Source organism: Erpetoichthys calabaricus, chromosome 10 (assembly GCF_900747795.2).
Source record: "Erpetoichthys calabaricus chromosome 10, fErpCal1.3, whole genome shotgun sequence".
In the NCBI taxonomy this organism is placed as follows: Eukaryota; Metazoa; Chordata; class Cladistia; order Polypteriformes; family Polypteridae; genus Erpetoichthys; species Erpetoichthys calabaricus.
The window spans coordinates 164,990,457-165,013,100 of record NC_041403.2 but is presented as its reverse complement, the minus strand read 5'-3'; the positions used below and the strand labels follow the sequence as shown (position 1 = coordinate 165,013,100).

The following is a 22,644-nucleotide window of genomic DNA, read 5'->3' as shown; positions in this document are numbered from 1 at the left end:
ACAGTCACGCTTGCCCCTTTTTGTGACAGCCAATAACATGCCACCTGATGGTAGTGTGAGATGAGTTAACAGGTATGGCAGGTTCAGCTGCAATCCTGGACCTTTTGTTTTATTCTGTTGTAGGATGCAAAACATGAAATATCAGACAGAGAAGCTCTTTATTTGTTTTTGGGGTATTAAACACCCGCATTCCTTATTCTTCTTCGGTATGTGCTTTGTACTTCCAGATGAGCATTTGTTGGTTGTCTGTGCTTATTCACACAAGCCCACCCGTACAATGAGACGTGTTTGTTTGACCAGTGGACTATTTGGATTGAGTCACTGGGCTTGCCACATTACATGGTTGGCTTCATGGGAATGCACCACTGACTGCCTCCAACTTGCTAAGATTACATAAACCAAGGTTACCACTGAAAATCGCTGGAAATGTCGTCTAATGTGACATGGCCTTAAGCTGAAAGGTCAGCATTACTTCACATCCTGGAGAGTTCTGGTAGCTTTGTTCTCTCCAAATTGTCCAGCGCATATCTTTGAGTTTGTAGGGCACTCAAGTGGAATTTCCGACTAAAAAATCTTATTTACCACCTCCTCAATGGCATGTGAGTGCAGCATTAATCGGACAAAAAATATTCTTCTTCATCTTTGAATCCCTAGCTGGCATTTGGTTGGGATTGGCTCCTAAGCCCCTACGCTGCAGTGGATGCCGATGGTTGTCAGATTTCAATCGTAACGTGTTTCTGGTCTCCTCGATGTTAAGTCCTCACATGTTTGGCCTACTTGATCCACCAGGTTTTCTTTGGCACTGATCGTTGGACTTTGCACTGGGCGGGTCGATTTCAAACTATTAACATCCCTAATGCCAAGCTCCCTTGCTGAACAGTTTCTCACTACATTTTTGAAAAGTTTTTTTTCCTCTGTTCTTCCTCTGACCAGTGGCAATAACTCAGAGAGGGTCTCTGCCACCAAATATCAGAGCCTGAAGAAGGAAGTGGCTGACTTGGCGCGGGATGAGCAAATCCTGGATGAGCTCATTTCAAAGTGCAACCTACAGCTAAAGCTGCTCACAGATGATCCACAGAATAAGAAATATCCTTTTAAAATGAAACCCCCTCTGCGTGCCTTCTGTCTGTTTAGGATTCTTCACGGTAAAGTGCTTATCACCAGAGAGCAGTGTTGGGAATTGTTACTTTTAAAAGTAATTTAGTTACAGTATTCATTATTTTGAAACCCAGAGTAACTAAATAGAGCTTCATATGACATATCTGCACCTCTGACTTTTCTTTTGCATTTAAATTGTTGGACCTCTCGGACAGCATCCCTTTGTTTTCTTTGGCACCATATGCCATCTAGTGGCTAAGTGGTGGTGATGTCTCTGGTGTTTCCTTTTGAGGTAAGTTTCAGGTAACATGCCCCATTGTGCCCTGGTGGAACACTTCTTGTTTTCTACCTCTCCCGTGCTGATGCTCCTGGGCACAGAACCCACTGATGGTCTTTGTCTTTCCACATGGGCAACACTTTTACAACCAGCAACCTGGTTGGAGATCTTGTGTGGACAGTAGATCTGTCATCCTGTTGGTGACTTTACCCGTGGCAAATTCCCTGCTAGCACCCTCTCACACCCACCTCTGATTTTGATGTATTCTGCTCTCTTACTAATAGATCAATGTGTTTTGAATGTCTCCACTGAAGTTTTGCTAAATCTGAGTTACACTTCTTAATGCTGCACATTGGCATATGTCAAGTGCCAGGACCTAAGGCAGGCAATTGACCTTCCAGACCAGCTGGTGATGGTGGTGAAGGCTCCAGCAGAGACGCAGATGCAAGTGTTGGACCCCAGTGAGGTGAGTGTGTCATGCAACTTGTCTTGCGTCATGCCCGGCCATTGGAACCTTTCTGCTTACAGGTTTTGAGATTCTCAGAAAGTGGAAGCTGCAGTGCGCCTGAGGCTTTGAGGTTACATGAGATACAAGGAGCTTCCTGCCATGGCAGCCAACCACTTTGCCTCAGCTCTGTCTGGATGCCTCTAGTGCCAGGACTGGAAAGTAAAGGCCCGCACTCATTGTCCGATACAGGATGTTCACCTTTTGCATTTATGATTCACCTTACAAAGGAAACAAGAATAAGTTTGAAAATTGTAACAGTAAGCAAAAAAAAAAAAAAAAACACACTTGATATATTGTAACACCTAAGTAAGAAATGGCAAATCAAAGTCTTGTGGTCAAGTCAGGATCAGTCAGGTCCATGTTTATATATTAAATAAATAAATTGAATTAAATAAAATCGGACAAGACAAGTTCAGTGTGATCTGAGATTTAAATGATGCAGAGTAGAGAGAAGCTTCACAAACAGACCACATGAGAGCGCCTGGTCTTGGAGAAATTAGAGGCCGGCAGTCTGATGGAGGGGCAGGAGATTCATAAATCAGAGGCCTGTGGCATGTGCTCTGGCATAGATGTATCGGGCTTTCTCATGAGAAGATGACCAACCTATAGATACTTTATTAATACCCAAGGGGAACTTCACATACTCCAGCAGCAGCATACTAATAAAAACAATATTACTTAAAAAAGAGTGATTAAAAACACAGTGTAAGTTAAAAAGTGCAAGGCAGGTATAACAGACGATAACTTTGTATGATGTTACCGTTTACCCCCCTGGTGGAATTGAAGAGTCGCATGGTGTTGGGGAGGAACGATCTCCTCAGTCTGTCAGTGGAGCAGGACGGTGACAGCAGTCTGTCGCTGAAGCTGCTCCTCTGTCTGGAGATGATCCTGTTCAGTGGATGCAGTGGATTCTCCATGATTAACATGAGTCTGCTCAGCGCCCATCGCTCTGCCACAGATGTCAAACTGTCCAGCTCCCTACCTACAATAGAGCCTGCCTTCCTCACCAGTTTGTCCAGGCGTGAGGTGTCCCTCTTCTTTATGCTGCCTCCCTAGCACACCACCGTGTAGAAAAGGGCGCTCGCCACAACCGTCTGATAGAACATCTGCAGCATCTTATTGCAGATGTTGAAGGACGCCAGCCTTCTAAGGAAATATAATCGGTTCTGTCCTCTCTTGCACAGAGCATCAGAATTGGCAGTCCAGTCCAGTTTATCATCCAGCTGCACTCCCAGGTGTTTATAGGTCTGCACCCTCTGCACACAGTCACCTCTGATGAACACGGGGTCCGTGAGGGGCCTGGTCTTCCTAAAATCCACCACCAGCTCTTTGGTTTTGCTGGTGTTCAGTTGTAGGTGGTTTGAATCGCATCATTTAACAAAGTCCTTGATTAGGTTCCTATACTCCTCCTCCTGCCCACTCCTGATGCAGTCCATAATAGTAGTGTCGTCAGCAAACTTTTGCATTTTTATACCGAGTACTGGTCTGGAGGCAGGGAAAGAAGACCATTTTGGCTAAGATGCAGCTTGCTGTCAACAACGTCAGACACCCTGAATATGTTCTGTTTATCATATAGTACCTTTCCTGCCAGTCTATTTAGTCTGCTTAATATATAGCCCATTACACAGCACCTCCACGTTTCTGCTATCCTAGCTGTCTGGGCTGGTCCTGTGAGTGCCCTGACACAGGCTAGACGAGTATTCACCCAATCAGAGCAGACTCTCTACCAGAGGTGTCAGCTATTTCCTCTCTCGGCCTGTGGCCATGTTGCAATAAGTGTGGTAACACATCTGATTAAACAGTACCGGTGGATTTATATCTTTTTATTTTTTTTATGTCAAGCAGGAGGGTGAACTGACCCACCGTGCAACTCTTCTGTTAATCTGGCATCATCTTTTGAGTCCGCGTTTAAAGCATCTTCTGCCATCACCACAGTGGGAATGTAGCTGTCAGTCCGATGTGTTTAATGGGGATTAAAAACATCAAGTAAAGAAAAAACGGAGCTGGAAAGTGGTACCTGCACTGGCCTATTAGTCTGAACATGGTGGCATTGTTCCTGTCGCTCCGTCCTGTACTTCAGAGTGGAACAAACGGCACAGCATGTTGGTTAACAAGCAGGCTAGCACGCTAATCTGAGCCAAATTCATGTTCATTCTATATGGTGCCTTTCATTGGCCTCATTGCAGAGCTCAAGAGACACCTAAAGCTCATGGGCCTTATCTGACTGTGGACTCTGAGGTTTGTGACATCCTGTCTTTTCATGAGATGCGGAACATATCAAACGAAATGTGAAGTACAGAAATACTACAAGGACTGTAACATCTGAAAAGGAAAACAACAAAGTAAAATGAGCAGCAAAAAATATAATTTACTATCCATCTACCCTCTTGTTTTAATCAGTTGGAGTCAAGGGATTGGTGATGATATGAAAAATATGGATCACCAGGGGATACCCAGGAACACTGAGCATGGAGAAGGAGGTTTTTTGATCGGAGTTTGGGATTGGGGCTGGCCTAACCTGGGTATACCTGGGAAGTGGCTGTTAAAGTCCCGATGATGACAATTGACTGTTTTCCATTTTGTTGTTGTCATTTCATTCACATTATTTCAATTTATTAATGCTTCACATTTCTGTTATCCCCATGTAACATACATTACTTTTACTCAACATTTTCCAGACTGAGTCTTGTAATTTCTATATTGACCCCAAAACATAGAAGCAGGCGTGCTTCCTTAAACAAGGCATCTAACTAAAAGCTGAATTTTGTTGGAATGAAAAAACCTTCAGCCATATGGGGTTCCCAGGATGGAGTTTGAGAATCGCTGTATTAGAAGGTTTTCTTCACACAGTGGCCAGTGGAGTAAGGTACCAGTTGTGGACATTAGGGACCTTCAAAAGTCATCTAGATGTTTTTTTGGAGAAGTTAGGCAAATAGGACTGGTGCTGCTGTTGGACTGAATGTCCTGTTCTTACCGATGGTCGTTCTGATCATAAGTTGGTCCACTACTGAGCTCACACACGCACTTCTATTTTTTAACATTGCTGGCGTTGAAGAAAAACAAGACATAACATGAAGTAGAAGTCATAGTTTGGACTTGGGTGCTTATGTCAATAATGTCCAAAAGGCATTCCTTTTCTGGTCGTTAAATCCGGAAGGGAGAGCCCATTTGCTCCCTTGTCGTCATCCTTCCTCTGAAGGAAAAACTGCTTCCTAACCAGACACGGTCTCAGTGTTCAACAGTGTGGTGGGGTGGGGTGGCTGAGGCACAGGATACTGAAGCACAAGGTTGCCAGTTCAGTTACTTAACATGTCTACTGTCCAGGCGTTCAAATTAAACTGTTTGTTGAGTTTGACTTGATTGTATGGAATGTCACGTGCTTTTAATAAATTCAATAAAATTGTTCTCCATTCTGTGATGTATCTGAACCTATACGGAAAATGAATGGTAAGGGTTTTTAAGCCGTTCATGTTGAATTTTGGCATTACGCCATAGAGATTATACACGACACGTGTAATCTTCCTCTCTTTTCTCCCACAGGGCCTACAGGTCTCCTTGAAAAGCACCCGTGGTCCCATCGAGGTCTTTTTATGCCCGGAGGATGGCTCTGAGGAATGCAGTCCTGTGATGGGTAACACCCCAGTGAAACAAGCTCCACGGGAGCTCTCGAGCAGCACCTTGTGTTTGGGCACATCTTTGGAATGCAGTCCCCCCAACACGTCACATGCTGTGACTTCATCGGTCTCTCTAGAGAAGACCACCCCACCCGGCGAACAAGGTAAATCTACATTGTGTGGAACTGAAGGGAGAGTTGGGGGGGTGCAGTCAGGCTGGTAGACTCGGTGAGTTATTCCACGTATTCCTTGTAGCATTGCCATAATATTAGGTGTGCGTTAAAATGGACCAAGGAATTGCACTGTGGGAAGGTCGTTCTTTTCACGGTTCTATCTCAGAGCCACAACAGCAACAAAACTAATCATGACACAAGCAGTTTATTTATTCTCGGCTTGTGTTAATGAATCATTCAGCATACAAAGCTACAGCCAGTCTCCGCCTTAAGCAGACGGAGATGAGTGCAGCATATACAGAGGGTGCTCTTGGTGTTCTGGCTGCTGTCTTCTCCAGGTGCATTTAGGGTGTCTGAGGTTATGGAGGGATGCAATTTAGAGGTCCCAGGGTTGAGCAGATCAGCAACTGTGGTGCTCTGACTGTTGTAGGGTCTCTAAATATATCATTTTTGTAACTTTTTAAGATCATACTGTTTTGGTGTAATAAACCAGTCTGTAACAAACTAGGAACTTGACCAGACCATTTCTAGAAATCTTGGGATAAACTTTCTCCTGGCAATACCCCAGAATGCTTTCTCCCAGACTTGTATAGCACAAGAATGAAAACAAAGTTAAGCATACCATATTAAAACGGGAAAGTGAGCACAATAACACAGCAATGATAATAATAGGAAATAAAAAATATACACTGCATATTGTATGTGAAAGAATAACACTTCATAAGCAGCCTATTAGCCAGGGTAACTCAATACTTATCCACACTTTTGTGAACATTTTGTTTGGGTTGGCTGTAAGACTTTCCTCACATACATGTGGAAATGTGGTGGGGTCTCTGCTCCCAGTGGTAAAGATTTCAAGCCCTAGTACACCATAAAAAGCGGATCACTGCTCGGTGCTGTTCTTTGGTGCACAATCCCATGGTGTTCGTGGGGTGTTTTTGGTCTAGGTGTTCCCATCTTCTCCCTCATTACTGATGTGACTCTGTAATGTGGCCCAGTGTGATCACAGGTGCCCTGTATTGGACCATCAGCCCCTCCAGAATGTGTTCACGCCTGGTGCCTGATTACGGAAACTTGTTCATAGCAAAATAAAAGGCACTGGAGGGTGTTAACTACATTGGAATGCAATGCATAGAAACATGTTGTATTTCACTTTGGGAGTTTTGTTCTGCGATAATTAAAAACCTACCAACCAAATGATTGATTGCTTTGCACTATGGCATGCGATTTTGTGTCGGTTTAAAATGCAATACAACAGTGTTCTGCATTTCAATTCTTGTCCATAGAGTGTGTGTCTTAACCAAAAGCAAAGCAAACGTGTTGCAATTCGTTTAGCAATTGCTCCCAGTGTATTGCTATGTCGATTCAAGGCCACACATTGACCAGGCCAAAACTGAACGTCGTCAAAAGATGGGGCAAGGGACACCAACAGCTGTGGTAAGAGGCTTTTCACTTTTAAACATTTGTGTTCTGGCAGTAAGCACAAGTTTCGTCAGTGTGGAGTAAATAAATGAAGCATTGAGAAGTGTGTATGGTAGTAGATAGAGCGTGCATGCATATTTTTATGGTCTGAACACACACCAGAATGGCTTAAAAGGAAAACAAATTTAAAAGAAAATGTCTGACTTGACAGTTACAGTGAGGCGCTATGCAGGCATTTTACTCTTGATATAAAGAAGCCCCAGCCGCGTTTCTTGACACACTTTTGCTGAATAATTCATTGGCTGAAAGTACGCAGTGTTAGTGTGTCAGAGGATGTGTAGAATAGTTCATGGAGACACTCGTCTTTGTTTTCATTGTCTTTTTCTGCTACCTCCAGTGGGTCCTGAGTCTTGGGTTTTGCTGAAAGAGCAAACTTATGTCAAGTTGTCTAAATAATGTGTTACTTGCCTCATACTGAATCCTACTGTTCCATTCATCTTCTGATAACCCTGACCAATATGTCAAGACGTTTAGGAATAGCCTTTACGGTCGTCCCCATCTGCTGGTATTTACAAACCGTATTTAAGCGAATAACAGTTTAACAGTTCATGAACAGGCCACTTCTTCATAATCGTAGCTCTTGAATGCTTTCTGTGGATGTTATTGTAGCCGCTGGAAATTCTTCTCATGTTGCTGCTTCTCTTACATCGGCTCTTGCCAGCAATCAGTCGACACGAAAGAGAATGAAGTCCTCATTTTCAATGCCAGCATCCACCTATTCAATGAAATGGCGGATCTCAATGAAATCACCATCTTTTTACTACTGGGTGAACACACTCATGATTGGAATGCCTCACACCCCAAACTGTTGACTCTCTTTTTGCCCCACCTTTGGACGCTGATTGGTCATTTTGGTTACAATCCAATTTGACATGACCAATGTGTGTTATAGAATCGAAATACAATACACGCAGAGCAGCCAGTAAGTGAAATGCATTATGCTTGGTTTGGTTTTAGTTGTGACACTCGATCTATGGATGTGAATTAAAATGCAATATGCTTTTGTATTGTGTTTTAAACTGACACAAAAATTGTACACTGTAGTGAAAAGCAATGAAATATTTGGTTGATAAATACGTGCCAAAATTTGTAAAAACGTATTGCAATGTAGTTAACACTTTGAACTGCACTACGTTTTGAAAGAAATAATCTGTCCATACCTGTTGACTGGAAAATGCTGGTGCGGAATTGTCCGAATGTGGCCCTTATTGCTCCACCGGATTCTTTTGCTTTTCATCCTGCATTTTGTTCATCATCCCCACCCATGCAAAAAGGTGATTCCTGGAATTGCACCCATCCTTTACCAACCCGCTGATCGAGTTAAACGTGACTGGGAGTCCGTCTCAGTGGCATAGGGCTCAGGGTGCCAGTCCAGTGCAGGTCGCACATCCTTCGGGCTCACACTGGGCCAGTCCAGAGTTGCCAGCTCTGAGGCCTTTGGGGTGCGCTAGCTACTGAACTTTTTGATCCAAGGGTTGCCTGTCCAGACAAAATCCAGGCCTTCATTTCCAACAATATTACTCATTTGGAATGTCACCCGTACAGTAAGTGTTTGTTGCCAAGCGCTTGCTAGAACACGTGTTACCCACAATCTGGTTTTCACTCCCTGAAAGTGCCGTTGGCTGTGTTTTTGATTTTTCTGGTTTTTTTATGTGTGTGCAATTTATAATTTTTTTTTTTGCTTTGTATTTTCCTGCTGCAGAGGTGCTGCTGACAGGGAGCAGTCTGTCCCCACTGGGAGCGTTTGCCGACATTACCGGCCTCTCTCCGCTGCCGTTATCAGAGTTCCTATTGGACAAGAATGTTGACGAATTGCCACCCTTACCCCTCGAGTCCTTCATCAGCCTGTCCCCTCCTCACAGCAGCGAGTACCACTTTGGGCTGGAACCTGAGGAAGGGATCAGTGAACTGTTTGATTGTAACTTTGGGGATCTGACCCCCTTGGAGTTCTGAACCACCATGGCTGTCAGGGTTTGGGGGTCCTGCACAGGTTTTTTTTTTTTTTTATATATATATATAAAAAAAAAACTGACTTATTATTTTTGATTCAATTACAATCAGTTTTATAGGATGAAGTGTTGATGTTCTTCTACCGTGTAAATGTTTCTGTACGGGGTTGGTGGCGAAAACTCTAAACAGAAGTGAAATTTCATTAATGTGGCAAAGCTGCAAGGTGGGTGGCGTTGCTTCCCAGCATCACAGGTGTTCAGTTTCGCTTTCCAGTGTTTCCCACTTTTGTGGATCGCATAGTTGCCCACCTCCTCGACACCCGCAGAGGCTAAACGTTGGCTCATGTTTGAGGTCGCCGCATTTCTGCATATGTTTGTCGCTTGCAAGCTACACTATACTGGTTTCCGTTTCTTAATCCCCTTCTTTTAATCCAAACGTCTTGTTCAGATCAGTTTTAACTTTGGTATGAAGGTTGTTTCTTCGTTTTCCGTCGATTCTTAGCCACTGTTCCCTTTGTGTGGCAGAGTGACTCTTATTGGCCATCTTGGTCCTTAACTGCAGTTCTTTTAAGACTCCTCTTGAAAGGTTAGAAGCTCTTCAGTGAGAGGCCCATCTTGCAAGTTGTACAGATCTTCAACTTAATTTCATATATAAACTTAATTCCTCCCTCTTGATTGCAAGTTATTGAGCAGAAGTCATCATACTTCAGTATTAGAAAACAGCATTTAAATGATCTGCCAACTTGGAGAAAAAGAAAAACACACCACTACCACAGTGCCAAGACCACCCACCACACCAAGGATCATATGCCATAACCTAAAAATTTGGATCAGTGTGGCGGTGTTTTTCCAATTTGTGCAATCACATCAGTGAGGTGAGCAGTGGATGGTGGCCTGGTCTCAGAGCTGAGCCTCCAAGAGGTCCAAGTGTTGTAAGCAAAACAACGAAGTAAGAAGTGCAGAAGTGAATTGTTGGTTTTTTTTTCCCACGTTGGTAAATTTGTACTTTTAACTTATTACATGTTTTTTTTCTCTGCTCTTTTGTGAAGCTGAGTACAGTTTTATAAGCTGTTTCTTTGTGTCTTTATTCTAAGTGTTTCATTTTATTTATTTCAGTGTTTAATTATTTAATTGATGCAGTAGTTTTAAGAAGTTAGAACAACGGAGGTGTACATTGTTTAAGGTCATTTTTATTGTTCGTTACTCCTCCGCAGCTTAGCAGCTGCCCACCCATTCTGTAAGCTGGAATGCACGGATGGCTGTTGGGAGCACGAGATGATGTGGCATGCTGGGCTTGAATGATTTGGGAGGGTGGAAGGGTGTGTGTGTTTGAGTCTTATTTTCGTAATGAATATTTCCGCATTTTGTATAAAAAAAAAAAAAATAAAGAAAAAATATATATACCTTTCAGGTTCATATTGATGGGACCTTTATTTCTCTTTTTTGTTTTTGAAAAGCACTTTTCTTTATGTTATCTGTAATTTTGTTTTTTATTAAGTGTTTAATGTATTTAATATTTAGAATTTGATTGCAAAACTGTGTGTCTGTCATTTGTTTCACTTCTGTTGGGGTAGAGCGGTATGATCTGTGTCTGGGTTCGGGGTAGGGCGACAGGGGAAGGGGGATCTTTAAAAAAAAAAAAAAAATAAGTCTGGCAGGAAATTGGAGTAAAATGAGTTTGATTGGGGGTGTGGAAGAATGTATTGGAGTGTTTCAAATAAACAAATAGATGAAATCCTCTGTAAACCCAGACACAGGCGATGCACAAGCCAGTTTCTTCACGCCGGTCCCAAGCCCAGATAAATGGGGAGGGTTACGTCAGGAAGGGCATCCGGTGTAAAATTTTGGCCAAATCAATATGTGGACATCAATACAAATTTACATAAAGGTGATCCGCTGTAGCAACGCCTAAGGGCTTGTTTATACTTCACGCTCAGAACGTGTAACGCGCCTGCATCATGGCTGCCACGTGTTCCCAGTGTTCAATTGACGTGTCCTCTGAGCAGGTCCTCCAAAATTAACGCGACGCGTGCACGAGTTGCAGTACTAGCAAAAAGTCAGGGGGGGGGGGGGTGCAGTGTGATAAAAATCGGAACGTGACGTCAGAGTCTGTGTTTACTATCTACATGTGACAGAAAGCCGCTATGCAGATCTTACGAGATCAATGTGCGTGCTTCGATTTTTGATGAATGGTTCGATGTGGTGAAGCAAAATGCCGACATACAGATGCATTGGTGGTGCTTTTATATTCAAGTGCCGCATATTCCCGATCGTAATGACACGACACATTTTAAAAGACTGGCATACCATCTTCTGTGCCGTCGTTTTTTTTTTTTTTTTTGCAACTTCACAACAGCAACATAATGTACAGCACTGTATTTGAGCCACTGAGAAAAAAAAACTAAGGACATTGTGAAAATGTGTATTTTGTGATTAAAGTGGAAATCTCAGCTTTAATCTCGAAATGTCCACTTTAACCTCGTAGTTTACTTTATCATTAAAGCAGACCGTTGTAAACGTCACCCCAGTTTTTAATCGCTACAGCAAGCAGCATTAGATCACCGCACAGAACACATTACATGTTTGATATCCCAACTCTCTGCACATTTAGAATCTTTAGTTTTATACTTAATCACTTTCAAGATGAAATGCATTAAAGTATGTATGTACATTTTACAGGAAAATTGTTAATTTCGTTTAAATAATGAACACTGTTAATAATTACAAACATGCAGGTGACACGGTGGCAGAGCGGTAGCACTGCTGTCTCGCAGGGAGTCACGTCGCTGGTATTCCCTGCTTGGATTCCACACTGTGCTCTGGTTTCGTTCCAAAGATCTGCAGATTTGGGGATTTGGTCCCGCTAAAATGACTCCCGTGTATGTGTGTGCTTGTATTCACCTTGCAATGAGCTGAATCCCCGTCCAGGGATTGTTTCTGCCTCGTGCCCAATGCTTGCTGGAGTGAACACATCCCTGGATGGATGGATTTAATCATTAAACATCCTTTTCAGAGATATTGTGGTAAGGTGTCATCGGAATTTAATGGGTGTTTTCCCGGGCAATTCACAACACAGCGAAGCCGAACCTGTTCTCACTGTGATGATATCTCACGCTGCCACCTGCTGGATTCCTCCAGATTTACGTAAAGTATGCAGCAAGTATAAACAGTGAAACACTTGCGTAGCAGGAGCGTCCGTTGCAGCATGCGTGAAGTATAAACCCGGTCTAACGGGAGCAGCCGAAAGAAGAAGATAGATAGATACTTTATTAATCCCAAGGGGAAATTGACATACTCCAGCAGCAGCATACTGATAAAAAACAATATTAAATTAAAGATTGATAATAATGCAGGTATAAGAAGACGACGACCATAGGAGCAGAATGGATGGATACATACTGTTACCTTACATACTGCTACAGCAGTGTTTATTCCATTGGCCAAAACTGCTGAATGCTTCCTTGGCAGCCCTTCTGATCATCCATGGAGCCTTTCTTGCAGCTCCAGACTCTCTCATCTGCTTCATCCACTTCCTGCATACTGGGATCACAGACAACACAATCTGCACTCGGTTTCACAACTCCATGAGCTGATCCACTAGCTGGGAGACGTGCTGATGGCAGATTTTAGCAGAGGAGACGCATATCCTTCTTGTAGGTACGTGTGCCCTCTTTCTACACCTTGCAGTTCAGTGATTCTGCTGTGTGGCATTTCTTTTCTTCAGCTTCTATTGTCTTTTTTACAAATGTTTTACTTTATTAAAAAAAAATTAAATAAGTACAGTATGTGTGAAATACCAAAGCACTCACATATAGCAATTTCTTTTTCTACAGTACCCACGGTGTTCACAATGGACCATGAGCATTCTGGCTAGGGAGAATGCATGGGGACTACTACACCACTCTAGAAGGCATTGGGCATAATGGTCTTAGGCCTGTGTGCAGCCACTTGACCATGGAAACCCATTCCATAAAGCTACAGACATGCACTTCTTCTGTTGGTTGTTGCTTCCAGGAGGCAGTTTGGAGGTCTATTGTGACAGCGCAGAGGGGCAGGTGCTTTCTGTGTACTTTAGCAGCCCCACTCTCTCTGTGTTTGTGTGGTCCACCACTTCATGGCTGAGCTGTTCTTGCTCTTCAGCACTTCCACTTCCCAATAATGGCACTTACATTTAGTGCTGACTTGTGACAAAGGTGGCATCCTATGACAGTGCCAAGTTTCTTCACTACAACCCAGTGTTTGTTAAAGGAGACTGCACGGTTATGTCTTCATTTTAAGCACCTATTAACAACACCTGAACTCAATCATTTTGGGGAGTCTCTAAATATTTTTGGCCATATAGCGCATGTAAGGACTTCTGATTTTGAAAATATTAACAATTTGGGTGGACTACACAAATATGTATAGTAGATTATCAGGATGTATTTTGATTTGTAAGATGTATTTCTTCCAGACGAGTTAATTTTGGCACTGAGGTCATTGTCCCCTATTTATTATTTAGGATTGTCTGCATTCTGACAAAATTAATTAGGCAAATTGTGTAGAGAATAACAAAGGAGACCAAATATTAAATAGTTCAGTATCTCTTGGAATGTGAGAATAAAAAGACCAGCTCTCTAAATAATCCTATCAATTAGAAGTGAGATCCTGCTAGCCATGGTGGTCCCCCAGGACTGAACTAGTACTATTATTTTCTTTGTTCCAACGTGTATTTATCACAATCATTGTGTAATCCATTAAGTAACAAAACAAAATTGATTGTAAAATGGCAGCGTTAGTGGCTGCTAGTCGTCTAATTTATAGTGCCTATAAAAAGTTCTCCAACGTTGAGCCACGGTGGACTTCATTTGTCTCTTTTGGTTTTTTTTGAGACTGATCAAAAGACTTCATGGTTAATCCAGGCCTGGCTAGTTTTTATTCTGAGCTTCTTTTAATGACCGCACCTGTCCTTTATTAGGGTGGCACCCCTAATAGTCATTTTTGGCTACTGAGAGGAGCCATTTTTAATCGGTGATTTAAAAAAAATTTCCCCCCTGTTGAATTTATTTCATGAACGCACCCTCACTTCATTCTGCAGCGGGCAGTGGTGCACGGTGCACCAGTAGAAAATTGTCAGCCAGGAGAAGTTTCCGTGTATCATTTTCACAGCAGTTTAGCACGTTAGGAAGCCACCTTTATTACTTGTTGTAAAAGTGACACACGTGGTGTAGTGGCATGGTGGGCAGTGGGTGTTCTGTTACCTTCTGATACAGCTCAGCATGTGGCAGTACAGTTGTGGAGATGGAGAATAAAGCGGAGAGACCAGTGGGCTTTCTTGGTGCAAATGGAAGGAGCGCTGGAATGTGGTGCCCTTTACAATTAAAAGTAGGTGGCACGTTGTGGACTGAGTGCACTGCATGCGCTTCCTTTGCTTTTGCAGGCCCAATGATGTATGCAAATGTGAGAATGAACAGTGGGTTTATTTCTTTGTTAACATGGAACATGAAACTTGGCCATAAATGAGTTGCATTTTACCCAAAAAAAAAAATGAGTGGTTGTGTTGAAATGCTGGTTCATGTAATAAAATGTTTGTTCTTACTTTTGCATACATTGTCGGGTATGCAGTGTCTGTGCTTTCTAATTAGAACATTAGAATACTCTAGACGAGAACAGGCCAGTCAGCCCAACAAAGCTCGCCAGTCCTGTCCACTTATTTCTTCCAAAAAAACATCAAGTGAAGTTTTGAAAGTTCCTAAAGTCCTCCTGTCTACCACACTACTTGGTCGCTTATTCCAAGTGTCTATCGTTCTTTGTGTAAAGAAAAACTTCCTAACGTTTGTGCGAAATTTTTTTTTTGATATGTGCTGTGCTGTGCTCTGTACACGCATTGCATTCTATTCACAATATGCCACCTCGTGTGTTCTCCTTCTCCCACGTCAGATTTTACTGCAAGCTTTGTACTTTGTATACTGACGTTTTTGCTCCTCTTATTCACTTGGCACAGTTTGGTCCTGGCTGCGATCTTTGTATTCTCATTTGTGTAAAAACATTGCACACAAGGTGGCACATTGTAGACTTTTTTTTTTTTTTTTTTAAACTGCCTAAAACAGTATTATTTAGTACATTTTTTCTATGATTTTTTTCAATTGCAATTTGCATGACTGTTCAAATATAAAAAAAAAATTTGTGAAGTTTAAAAAAAAAAAAAAAAAAAAATCATTTTGATAAACTCCTTCTCCTACTTAATTTTCATTATAGAAGTTTTTCGATTTTTAGGACCATACTATGATATATACGGTTATTGTTAAAAATTTTGTTCAAATGTTTCTATTATATTTAAAAAAAAAAAACTTGGGACGAGACTTGACTTTTTCAGAGAGATACTTTCACATCCCGTGAGACGAGACTTTGTGCCAAGAGATTTAACCACAGACGGGGCCGGAAATAAAAGACAGAGTAGATGACAAAGTAGAACGTCGTGAAGAATTCAGAAACGTTGGTGTGATACACACGCAGGACAGGTTAGAGATAATGAAAGTACGAAAATTCAAAAGTCTGAAAAAAATGATAGTAAAGATCACATTAGCATAAACAAATGGAAATTATTACTTGGTGAAATAACAGAACAGCGAAAACCGATCAAATGTATTGTTTGGATTTAAACTTTAAATCTGAGACTTGTAGATTGTCTAATTCGTGTTGCCATCAGGGAAAAGTAGTGTTTCTTCCCAATGAAGAGGCATATCCACGAGAGTGAAAAGATTTGTTGTTTGTTGAAAGTGAAATCCACACACATGAGCGGCAGAGACATGAAGTGGCTGGTGCGTAGTGCAGACCGGGGGGTTGGCAAGCAAAGTGAGCAGGGGGTGAAGCCGCCTAGTATAATAAAAAAAAAAAATTGTTTGATCTGAAGTTTAAAAAAAAAAAATAAAAAAAAATAGTAGTCATTCTGATAGTTTTTTGATTTTTTTTTCTGTTTTTAGGACCATACCGTGATACATACTATTATCGTTCAAAATTTAGTAAATATGATATATAATTTTTCTTATCACCCACTGCTAGCACTGGGTGCTCCTGATTGTAGTTTTTTATTATATATATATATTGTGGTGGATTGCCAGCTTTCCATTCCGGCTCTCACCCCCAGGCCGCCAGGAGGAGCTCTCCCAACAGCGTGAACATCCCCAGAGTTCCAGCAGGGCCTCATGGACTATGTAGTTTCTACACACAGCCCTGCTGGATACCTTGGGGGCCACCAGGCATCGCTGTAGGGGGGCTCGTGGGCTCTTATGTGCCCTATAACATAAGGGTACCGGGGGTACATCATCATCACGTGATAGGAAGAAACGATGTGCTCCCGGGTTGAGGAAAAGGACTGTTTACCCTGACCCGGAAGGAATAAGGAACTGTGGACTGTTGGACAGGAACACTTCCGGGTCAGGGTGTATAAAAGGACTGTGGGAAAGCCCAGACACTGAGCTGAGCTGGGAGGTAGGGTGGCGAAGTGTCTGGGCGAGGAGGAGAGAGTATTGTTGAGAGAGCTTATTGTTTATGAATAGTGTGGTGTGTAGAGTGCTTGGTGCACAGTATTATTATTTAATAAATAATAATTACACTTTTACCCGGTGTTTGGAGTGGTACCTGAGGGTCCGAGAGGTGGACGAGGGGCTTACCTGCTACTATATATATATATATATATATATATATATATATATATATATATATATATATATATATATATATATAAATAAAAAAAATCAGCTTCCTAGTCACTATTTGGAATGGTATGTTGGGATTGTTAGGAGTGTAAATTGATTTCTGTATCATAAAAACTGAATGTGAAATATCTCAAATTATAAGCCAGTATTAAAAACGCTGCATAAACCATTACCAAAAGATCTTTATACAATGTCTTAAAAAAATACATTTTAAATAAATCACCTGTGAAAATTCAGTCCTGGATTTCCGTGTCCTTAAGCACACCGTGACGACGATGAACATAAAATGCCTTGAAATTAAACTCCGCCCACCCAAAAGGCACTATACAGGTGAAACCGTATCTTAGTCTGCGTTTTTCCTGCATTCCCCTAACATGCCAAGCATTGTCTCATTCCCGTCCTCCGGGGACTTGTCAGCAAAAGGGTGGATGAATCCTGGCAGCGAGCGGTTGTAGCTTTCCAGGCCGTTGGAGCTCACTCCCCCCGTGATGCCGCTTCGCAAGAAACTCCCTTTAAAGATCCCCAGTTTGTCTCGAAACTCCTTTCGGATGAGCACATAGATGATGGGGTTGATGCAGCCGTTCATGTAGCCAAAAGTGGAGGCCAGGGGTAGGTAGAGCTGGGACATATGCAGGGTTTCATGTTGGACAGAATAAACTGCCAACAGCTGCACAAAACCGAGCACACGAGAAGGCATCCAGGTAATGAAGAAGGACAGGACCGCTGCCGCGATGACCCGGTAGGGCCGGATGAAACCTGGCGACAGTGGCATCCTCCTCAACTTGTATATAATGATGGAGTACGAGGATGTGATGACAGTTAACGGGATTAAGTAGCCGCATGTGAAGATGGGCATGAAGACCCCCAAGATGTTTCCCAGGGTCCGGAGCCGCTCTTGCTGCTCTGCTGAAGTCCGGTTGGTGCCCGGGACGCTCAGGTTACCTTCCGAGGACAAGTAAACATCAACTTCACAGACCTTATGGGTTTCTCGGCTTTTCAGCTTGGAAAAGATGGCAATCGGGGAACTGATGGTGAAAGTTAGGACCCAGATGACGGCACACACTTGGGATGCCAGCTTTCTTGGCCGATGGTTGCGATACCATACTGGACTAGCCACTGAAACGCAGCGGTCAATGCTGACGACCATGAGAATGAAGGCGCTGGTGTACACGTTGACTGTGGACAAGAAGTAGTAGCCTTTGCAGAGGAACACCCCGAAGGGCCAGTGTTGCAGGTAGAAGCTGGCCATCCGCAGCGGGAGCCAGATGATGAAGGACACGTCAGAGAGGGCCAGGTTCAGGAACCAAATGTTGAACTCGCTCCTCCTCATTCGGAAACCCGTCAGCCAGATGACCACCCCATTCCCCGTGAGCCCGGTGATGAAGATGATGGTACAGAGAAACAAATTCACGTGGGATATGGTCACTTGAGTGTGCTTCTTGAGACCATCTTGCGTGGCGCCCTCTGTCAGGTTGATAATCATCACTGCGTCCACAGGACCCATGGCACAGACAGGAGCTGCTGGCAAGTGAGAAGGATGTATGTGTCAGCAGAGCCATAATATTTGACATCCAAAGTCAGACACTATGCAGAATGACTTATCTGTAGAAGCAGGAACCATCAATCCATTTCCCAACCTGCTAATCCCACGGCACACACTCTGTCTCATTTAAGAGTCTCCAGCTAACCTAACCAGCATGTCTGTATGATATGGGAGGATTAAAGGGAGAACACGCCGACTGCACATTCCCCAGGGCTAGAATCTCGAACTCTGGAGCTGTGAGGTTGTGCCGTGAGCGATGAGATCAGAGGAGATGTAGTCTTCAGAAAACGGAAAGCCGACAGAACATTTTAATTGGCTGCGAGTAGCCGTTAAGTTTACCTGTTTGGCTGTGACCAACTGCATTTCGTCCATTTTGGTTGTGGTTTTTACCCGAAAGAAATGAGCATTCCCTTTCAGGTAAGTTTTTTGTTTGTTTGTTTTGTTTATTGTAATAAAATAAATACATTTTAATTTAGATTTAATGATGTGTGTTATTTAGAAGCTAGGTTATCAACACAATCCAAATTTTTTAATTCTGCCGATTTTACATTGCGTGACTTCTAGTTGTAGGATACGTCGGACTTGTCGACTGCACTTGCTGATCTTCTACTATTTATTTATTTATTTTTAATTAGATTTGACTTAGTTTTAGTTTTGCTGTTGACATGATCGGCTGCTGCAACTTAAGCCAGTGTCACATTATGCGCCTTCTAGTCCTGCGTTATGTCAGGCTTGCTGACGGTGGTAGCTGATCTCGTTGCCAGACCGTGTCCATTTACGTGGTTCAGAATCAATGGGCATGTCAAATTCTCCGACTGCCTGACGACTTTCCAACACGGCTGTACTTGTCATTTTTTTTTTCTCCCGACAGCTAATAGCGTGTGGCCTGGCGGAGCCAGTGCTGTACAAAGGGGGTAACAAGGTATGGCGAGTTCGCCCGTAATCTCCACTCTGGGGTGTGTGTTTTTTTTTTTTCCTTCATGCCATTGTGGTAGATAAAATACAAGACATCAGACAGACAAACTTCAGTTCAGTTTGTGAGGTCCAAAGGCTCCCTCCTGTGTCCCTTTATTTCTTATTTTTGCATTCTATGTGGTGGCGCAGTGGGTAGCGCTGTTGCCTCGTAGTTAGGAGACCTGGGATTGCTTCCTACCTACCTGTGTGGGGTTTATTTGTTCTCCCGGTTTCCTCCCACAGTCCAAAGACATGCAGGTTAGGTGCATTGGTGATTCTAAATTGTCCCTAGTGTGTGCTTGGTGTGTCTGTGTGCACCCTGACTTGCACTCTGTTGGCAGGGATTGGCTCCAGCAGACCCCCGTGACCCTGTAGTTAGGATATAGCGGGTTGGAGAATGGATGGATGGATTCTATGCTGTGTACTTTTCCTGCACACAGCCATCCCCTTACCGCTAAAGACAAAGTCCAACCTGGAGCAAGTCACCGTCTCGGGGGGCTATCGCACTACATAACTGGTGGTCACGGGAGCGCACTGCCTACTAACCAAAGATTCTCAGTAAGATTACATAAATGAAAATGATGACTGAAAATCACTGGAAAAGTCATCTAATGTGACATGACCTTAAGCTGAAAGGTCAACATTACATGACAACTTGGAGAATTCGGGTAGCTTTGTCTTCTATAAATTTTGATTGCCGGTAAAGTCGTCTAACGTTACATGGCTGGTGCCAAGGGGGTTAATTTCCGTGTTTCCTAATTTGATTTAATGTACTTTCATTATCCAATCAGCTGTGCAGAAAAGTGTTAAGTTAGAGCAGCGAACAGATCGCCCTTGTCCATTCACGTGACAAAGTTTATGGAAGGACGTTGTGTCGGGAAGAATTTAAGCCTGTTATTGTGAAGAACCTTCACTGAGAGGACTTCAATTCCCAGCAGTCAGTGGGAGTGCACAGAGGCTGATGGGAGGAAGACCGACGCAAAAATGAGTCCGCTTTCAACAGACTGCTGTGGTATTTCAGACTCAACATCTGAGTGCTCCACTTGAATGTCATAAGTGTGACGTGACGTGGCTTTTGCTTCCAGCGTGTGTGTGTGCAGCAGTGTCAATCAGTGTTAAAATGGTGACTTCAGTATCAATACCCGTTTTTGGACCTCAGTACCAGTACAGTTCCAAAGCAAATAAGGGAGATCTCTAAAACCTCACAGCCTCTTTGGTGCCCCGCTCCACTGCACAGCCTCATTCTTGGTAGCCACGAAGTCCTGTTTGCATCAAAGTAGGGGGCGGGGGGATGACGGTGAAGGGGGGTCTTCCAATCACCGTCCAAGCAGGTAGTTTTGTTTACAGAAACCTTTCACTTTTTTCACAACTGCAATAGCGAGGGCTGGAGGGAAGAGCAAGAAGGAAAGATGACGTTAACTACTGGTACAGAAAGAAACCATCCATCCATTTTCCAACCCGCTGAATCCGAACACAGGGTCATGGGGGTCTGCTGGAGCCAATCCCAGCCAACACAGGGCACAAGGCAGGAACCAATCCTGGGCAGGGTGCCAACCCACTGCAGGACACACACAAACACACCCACACACCAAGCACACACTAGGGCCAATTTAGAATCGCCAATCCACCTAACCTGCATGTCTTTGGAATGTGGGAGGAAACCGGAGCGCCCGGAGGAAACCCACGCAGACACCATTGTCTTAAAGTTTGGGTTTTTCTAGATTTTTTTGGTACCCACATATCGCGCTGCCCTCATGGTTTGCTGCATATTCTAGGTAACAGTATTCTCCTTTACCGATTTTATTGTATTGTAGCATCCCTGAGTGACACAGGCTCCTAAGGTGGCAGAGATCTGTATGGTGGGGTGGGATTAACTGGAGAAGTTGGCATAAAAGCAGCTCTCCGAGTGACATATTGGCAGAAGCAGCACTTGGAGACTCCCCAAATTGCTCTCCAGTGTGGACCCTGGGTTTTTTGGGTTGGTTCATGGAGCTGGAGGAAGAGTGGCATGGATTTGGACCCCCTTGGGGTCATCCCTGACCCTGGATGAGCAGAGTGAGGCAGAACCAGGCAGTGTGTGAGAGAGTAGGCAAGAGATCAACACAGCTGCAGAACACCAAAATGGCACGGCAGAAGGTCCTTTCTAGGCCCAGATTGTTGCTTATTCCATTCCCCCATCTCTCATAGCCCCCAGGGTCATTATGGTATATTTCAATAAAGATTTCAATGTTCAACCAACTGAGACCACAGGGGATTTCACACACTGCTTATGATCCCATCAGTTTAGGTGTAATAAAACAGTCATCAACTACACCCTGCATTATAGTTATGACCAAATGTACCACCACATTGGGTTGGGGAAATCGCACCGTGGCACTGGCTGTGACTAAAATTCACAAATGATGATAAAACCAAATTTCTAATGTCTGACAGAGAGATTGCAGTGACCAGGGCTGGCACTTCCATATAGGTGAACTAAGAGATCGCCTGGGCAGCGGTGGTCCGATGCCCCGCTTCAGTTATGTCCTTGTTGGCAAAGTCCATCATCCCACCGCACTCTCTCTAATCACGGCGAGTGACTGAAGTTTGAGTCAGTCCTCCAGGTCTGGTGTCACTTCTGATCAGCGGGGTGAGACTTCATCAACTGATAGCCAAGTGCAGTTTGTTTAATTAAAAAATCTGGCTGTGAATAAAAGGAAAAAGCAACTGATAAAAGTGCAGACACTCCAACAGCCGAGTAGAAATCTGAAGGGAAATTCTGAGGAGGGTGGCGACATGTTGCAACTACCCAAAAAACTGTGCAATGATAATGGGTACTCCCTGCTAGAACTTTCTTTGTATGAAAAAAGATTTTATTCTTTCATTTTAATTATTCTGCGGTGGGTTGGCACCCTGCCTGGGATTGGTTCCTGCCTTGTGCCCTGTGTTGGCTGGGATTGGCTCCAGCAGACCCCCGTGACCCCGTGTTCGGATTCAGCGGGTTGGATAATGGATGGATGGATTTTAATTATTATTCTACTGTTAACTTTTGTTTTTTTTTTAAATGTAGTTGTGTCTTTGACTATGGTAATAGAAATGCACCATATCTATTCCACCTTCATAAAAAAACACAAGTTTTTGTGTTTCCATCCACTTGCTATGTCGCTGTCATTCCAACAGGTGGTACATCACAAACAGCACTGCTTTTATGAATCCCACACCAAATGGCATATAACAGAGATACTGTATATGTGTTGCAATTGTCATTCCAACAGATGGCGCATCACAAACATTGATGCTACTTTTTTTGCATCCCATACCAAATGGCAAATAACAGAGACATATGCATTGAATTTATTCCAGCCGATGG

At 43.2% G+C, this 22,644-nt stretch overlaps 1 protein-coding gene across 1 annotated transcript in view; it reads left to right on the top strand.

The window, feature by feature from the left end:
• e2f1 (E2F transcription factor 1) overlaps nucleotides 1-10,841 on the top strand; it is a 32,322-nt gene extending 21,481 nt beyond the window's left edge. Inside the window, exons 4-7 of the mRNA XM_028812393.2 lie at nucleotides 934-1,086; nucleotides 1,727-1,841; nucleotides 5,424-5,661; nucleotides 8,855-10,841. Coding sequence (XP_028668226.1) covers nucleotides 934-1,086; nucleotides 1,727-1,841; nucleotides 5,424-5,661; nucleotides 8,855-9,105 — 757 coding nt within the window. The 3' untranslated portion in view covers nucleotides 9,106-10,841. The remainder of the gene's footprint in view (nucleotides 1-933; nucleotides 1,087-1,726; nucleotides 1,842-5,423; nucleotides 5,662-8,854) is intronic.
• The last annotated feature ends 11,803 nt before the right edge of the window (nucleotides 10,842-22,644 follow it).